Source organism: Leptonychotes weddellii, unplaced genomic scaffold, assembly GCF_054177405.1.
Source record: "Leptonychotes weddellii isolate Sample4059 unplaced genomic scaffold, ASM5417740v2 HiC_scaffold_16608, whole genome shotgun sequence".
Taxonomy (NCBI): domain Eukaryota; kingdom Metazoa; phylum Chordata; class Mammalia; order Carnivora; family Phocidae; genus Leptonychotes; species Leptonychotes weddellii.
Genome location: NW_027748926.1, coordinates 1 through 4,437, shown reverse-complemented (window position 1 = coordinate 4,437; position 4,437 = coordinate 1). Strand labels below are relative to the sequence as shown.

Genomic DNA, 4,437 nt, shown 5'->3' with positions numbered 1-4,437 from the left:
AGTCCTGGATTGGGCTCCCTGCTCCACGGGAAGCCTGCTTCTCCCTCTCCCACTCCCCCTGCTTGTGTTCCTGCTCTCGCTAACTCTTTCTCTGTCAAATAAATAAAAAATTTTTTAAAGATTTTATTTATTTATGTGACAGACACAGCGAAAGAGGGAACACAAGCAGGGGGAGTGGGAGAGGGAGAAGCAGGCTTCCCGAGGAGCAGGGAGCCCGATCCAGGACTCGATCCCAGGACCCTGGGATCATGACCTGAGCCGAAGGCAGACGCTTAACGACTGAGCCACCCAGGCGCTCCAATAAATGAAATCTTAAAAAAAATAAGACAAAGGCAGAGATAGCCAAAGTGATGTGATGATAATAAACCCTTGTGTATTAATTAAATTAATATTCATAACAAGCCTATAAAAATGGTACTATTGGGCGCCTGGGTGGCTCAGTTGGTTAGGCGACTGCCTTCGGCTCAGGTCATAATCCTGGAGTCCCGGGATCGAGTCCCGCGTGGGGCTCTCTGCTCAGCAGGGAGTCTGCTTCTCCCTCTGACCTTCCTCCCTCTCATGCTCTCTGTCTCTCATTCTCTCTCTCTCAAATAAATAAATAAAATCTTAAAAAAAAAATGGTACTATTATCAACCCCATCTTACAGAAGAGGAAGCTGAGGCATAAAGAAGTTAAATAAGTTGCTCTAGGCCAAATAGCTAGTTAGGACAGGAAGACCAAGACGCCCGGAGGAAATAAGAACCCTGTGGTCCTCAGAGAGATACAGATACAGAGAAGGGGCATTAAGTGACAGAGCCAGGGTTGGTCAGGCAGGAGGAGACACTCAGCCGGACAGAGAGGAGCAGGAGATCAAGTGTGAGATCAAGATCAAGCGAACTCTGGGAGTGTTGTCTGGGGCAGGGCTAGGAGCTATTTTTGTCAGGGGAGGGCCCGGGGTCCAGGGGGCACCTCACCATGACGGTGCCAGGGCAGGTACCAGGGGCAGGACGCACGGGCAGTGTCGTTGGGGGCAGCGTAGTCCCAGCAGACGTACATATCGAAGGACGCGTTACAGGCGAGGCCTGGGGTGGGCGTGGGGGCCAGACGTCGGGTGGACAGACCGCACACAGCCCAAGGCTTCTCCGCAAGCGCTGCTCTGGCCCCGCCCACCGGGGGTGGTCCAGTCCCTGGCTCTGCCACAGCCCCTCCCACCAGACCCCAGGCCCCGCCCCACCCGCCATCCACTTCAGGCTCCACCCACCTGATGCAGCCCCGCCCTTTCGAGCTTCTGCCCGGGCCTCTCCCACTAATCCAAGTTACGTCCCAGTTCCCACCGCCCCCCCCCGCCCCCGGCCCCGCGCACTCAGGTCTAGGTCCGTCCCACCGAGGCCAAGCATCACCCAGGCCTCTCCCGACCCAGCCCACCTCTACCCCAGACTTCCTCAGGCCCCGTCTGTCAGTCCTAGCCCCCCCTCTCAACCCTAGTCCTTCCCATGCCCCCAGGCCCAGCTCCCCAGTCACACCTGCCGGGGGGTCCAAGGCTTCCAGTGTCTCTTGGCACTCTCTGCGGTACCGTTCCCAGCGCTGGTACAGCTCCTCCGCCGTCTGCCCGACAGAGCCTGTCTATGGAAAGAGAGGAGAGAGGACCCCCCCCACACACACACACACCTCGACCGATCCCCGCTCCCAGGCAGCACGGTTCGTGTAGAAACACCCTACAGAGACTTGAAGAGGCTGCCCTGTTTTGTCCGGGAGTCTTGGGTAACTTAGAAACCTCTTCTAGGTCTCTAGGGGTGCCTAGACCCGGGGAGTTGCTGTGTGGGGCTGAAAACCTTCAGGAAAATTAGGGGAAGGAGTGGCTGGAAATCATCAGGAGGATTTGAGAGGGAAAGAAGCGAGACTGGAAACAACTCGAATCTGGACAGGCGGGGCAGTCTTAAAACTCTCTCTGCAGCGGGGGAAGCCTTAAAACTGTCCCCAGACCTCCCTCCTAGCCTTGAACCCCTGTGGCTCCTGGGGTCCTCACCTCCGCCCTCCGGAGCAGCGGCCCCCACCACGAGAGCAGCAGTAGCAGCCGCCAAGGCGGACAGTTCGGCATCGTGAGGGCGGCGGGGCATGGGGGGCGAAGGGTCTGGTCTAGTAGGGGCAGTCCGGCCTGGAGGGTCAGGGCGCAGAGTCAGGAGCCTCGGCCCTCCGCCTCCAGCCCCCGGCGCCACCTGCTCTGAGATTCAAACAGGCGGACTAGTAGGCAGTGGCCCCCCTCCGCCCCCACCAGTGAGGACTTGTGGGGTGGGGGAAGAGTGGGCGAGGCCGAGATCCAGCACGTGATTCCCAGGCCCGCCCCCAACTGTTGCTGGGGCAGCGGCGGTGGAAAGGGGGTGTTTGCTGAGGGCGCGGTTGCCCTTAGAGCTGCTTTGGGCGGAAGCGCTAATGTCACCCGGAGTCTAGACCTAGAGATTCTGGGGAATCTGGGGACTGCCTTGGAGAGGTAAGCGTCGGGCATGGAGCTTGAAATGACCCTCAGAGTTCCCGCTTTACCGGCCCAGAGGGTCTTCAAATGGCAAATAGGATCCCGACCTTAAAAAACTTGCCCGCTGTAGATGAAGCCCAGAGTCAATGGAACAACCCTCTCCCTAGGGACCAGAGAGGAGTCAGATCCTGGGCTTAGGTTTGCAGGGGCCCAGATGCCTGAAAATGGGTCTAACCCCAATCCTCCCGCCCACAGCTCCGTGTGGGGAAAGGGGGAAGCAGGGAAGAGCTCAGATGGAGCCCCAGAAATGGGCAAAACAGAAATATAGAGACTGAGAGACATACAGACTAAGCAGAATGAGACACACAGCAAGAGACCAGAGAGGAAAAGACAGATAAAAATGTGGGCTAGGAGACAAAGAGGGGACAGAGACATGGAGAGAGACACAGAGAATGGGGCAAGGAGAGATAAAGGGACAGAAACAGAGCCATCCAGAGGCTAAACAGAGATCGGGAGACATGGAGACAGAACTACAGAGAGACAGGCGGACAGGAAGATAGAGAGCGAGGGCACAGAGAGACAAAGAGACAAAGAGACAAAGAGACAAAGGCATGAGCTAAGAAACAGAGAAAGAGGGACCCAGAGGCTTGAGTGGGACATGGGGGCGGGGGAATGGGCTGGGATTGGGAAAGCCCTCACCTGTCCCCAGATCTGCTCTCGATCACTCACTCCAGCGGCTGTCGCCTCCACAGCCTCCGCCTGAGCTCTGGAAGAGGTGACGGCCTGGGGTGGTGGGAGAGGGCGGGGCCAGGGAGCAGAAGGGGGAGCTCTGGGGCAGAGACCCGGCGGGGGGTGGCGGCCAGTGGCGCGCAAGGATCAGAGTCACCCAGGGTCACGTGGAAGAGCAGTCACGGAGCCGGGGTCACAGGCTCTCACACGGTCCCACCCATCCCACCCAGCCGTGGCACACAGCCGTGGTCACACTCCCCGCACAGGCTGACAGTCATCCACAGTGACACAGCCGTGGGCCCGGACTGCAGGCAACTCCACTCACAGAGCAACACAATCACGGCTTCCCACAGTTCTCGTGATGCCGTGTCAGCCGCCCAGTCACTAGGTCTCGTCTCCCCACTGGCCTGCGGTCACCCCTGGGTCCCCAGCATCACTCAGCACCAGCTCGGGCATCAAGCAGAGGCTGGAAGAATGACCGTCAATGACATGCACACGTCGATATGCAGTCCCTCACGCAGTCATGTAACCCTTGGCCCACCACCACCTGCGGGGCCACACACAAGGTCACGCAACCATACCCATCCACACTCTCGCAGTTCACACGGTCGCCTGAGCCCACAGTCACACCCGGACAGCACACCTTCCCCAACTGTCAATAAGGCACACGCTCTCAGGGTGTCATGTCGTCATGCCGTCACCCTTACACGGTCACACCCAGTGCCATGGTGGTAGGGACACACGACTCTGCTCCCCGTCCTCACCCGCACTCACAAGTCCCACAGAGTCACACACACATTGCACGCCACCGTGCCACCACCATGGCGTCCCACACGCCCCACGGGCACAGAGAGGATCACACACCGTCATGCCGCAATCACGCACGAACCCGCAGCCTCACGGGGTCTCGCGGTCACGGGCACCACTGAGTCACACACCTTCCCGCAGTCTCCACTTCTAGTCTCTTTCTTTGCTCTAAAATATGGGGAACGGGGAGCGTCTGTACATGAGGGGGAAGCCTTAGCAACTGAGTCCCGGTTCTCAATGTTCGCATCCCCAGTAACACAAACCAAACCACGGATTCATGCACATTAGTCAACTTGTAACACTCAGGAGCATATACTCCCCTGGGACCTAGGGGATAAGTGGGGCAGAGGTGAATGTGCCCACTTGGCAGACGAGAAACTGAGGCCCCGAGGCCCCAGCAGGGGCAGGGAGACTGGGGGATGCAAGGTCCAGCACCAGGAGCTGGAAGGAGA

At 58.6% G+C, this 4,437-nt stretch overlaps 1 protein-coding gene across 3 annotated transcripts; it reads right to left on the bottom strand.

Moving 5' to 3' along the window:
• Positions 1-713: 713 nt before the first annotated feature.
• Positions 714-3,368, bottom strand: LOC145718499 (gastric inhibitory polypeptide receptor-like). Of its 3 annotated transcripts, none has more exons than XM_081809997.1 (3): positions 2,006-3,368; positions 1,503-1,598; positions 714-1,061 (listed from the first exon to the last, which is right to left on the bottom strand). In XM_081809997.1, the coding sequence occupies exons 1-3, from the start codon at positions 2,094-2,096 to the stop codon at positions 919-921; spliced, it is 330 nt and encodes a 109-aa protein (XP_081666123.1). In that variant the 5' UTR covers positions 2,097-3,368; the 3' UTR covers positions 714-918. The 3 variants fall into 3 exon arrangements, 2 of the variants coding, with proteins under 2 accessions (XP_081666123.1, XP_081666124.1); XM_081809998.1 differs by having other exon boundaries at positions 717-1,061; positions 1,503-1,602; positions 2,006-3,365; XR_014141859.1 differs by having other exon boundaries at positions 748-1,061; positions 1,503-2,134; positions 3,149-3,351.
• Positions 3,369-4,437: the final 1,069 nt, after the last annotated feature.

What these genes read in the sequence shown, in the direction of transcription:
- LOC145718499 (XM_081809997.1), bottom strand. Translation starts at nt 2,096, where the DNA reads ATGCCCCGCCGCCCTCACGATGCCGAACTGTCCGCCTTGGCGGCTGCT. An exon ending in CGCTGCTCCGGAGGGCGGAG is followed by an intron (nt 1,599 to 2,005) that starts GTGAGGACCCCA and finishes TTCCATAGACAG; the next exon opens with GCTCTGTCGGGCAGACGGCG. An exon ending in AGCCTTGGACCCCCCGGCAG is followed by an intron (nt 1,062 to 1,502) that starts GTGTGACTGGGG and finishes CGCCCACCCCAG; the next exon opens with GCCTCGCCTGTAACGCGTCC.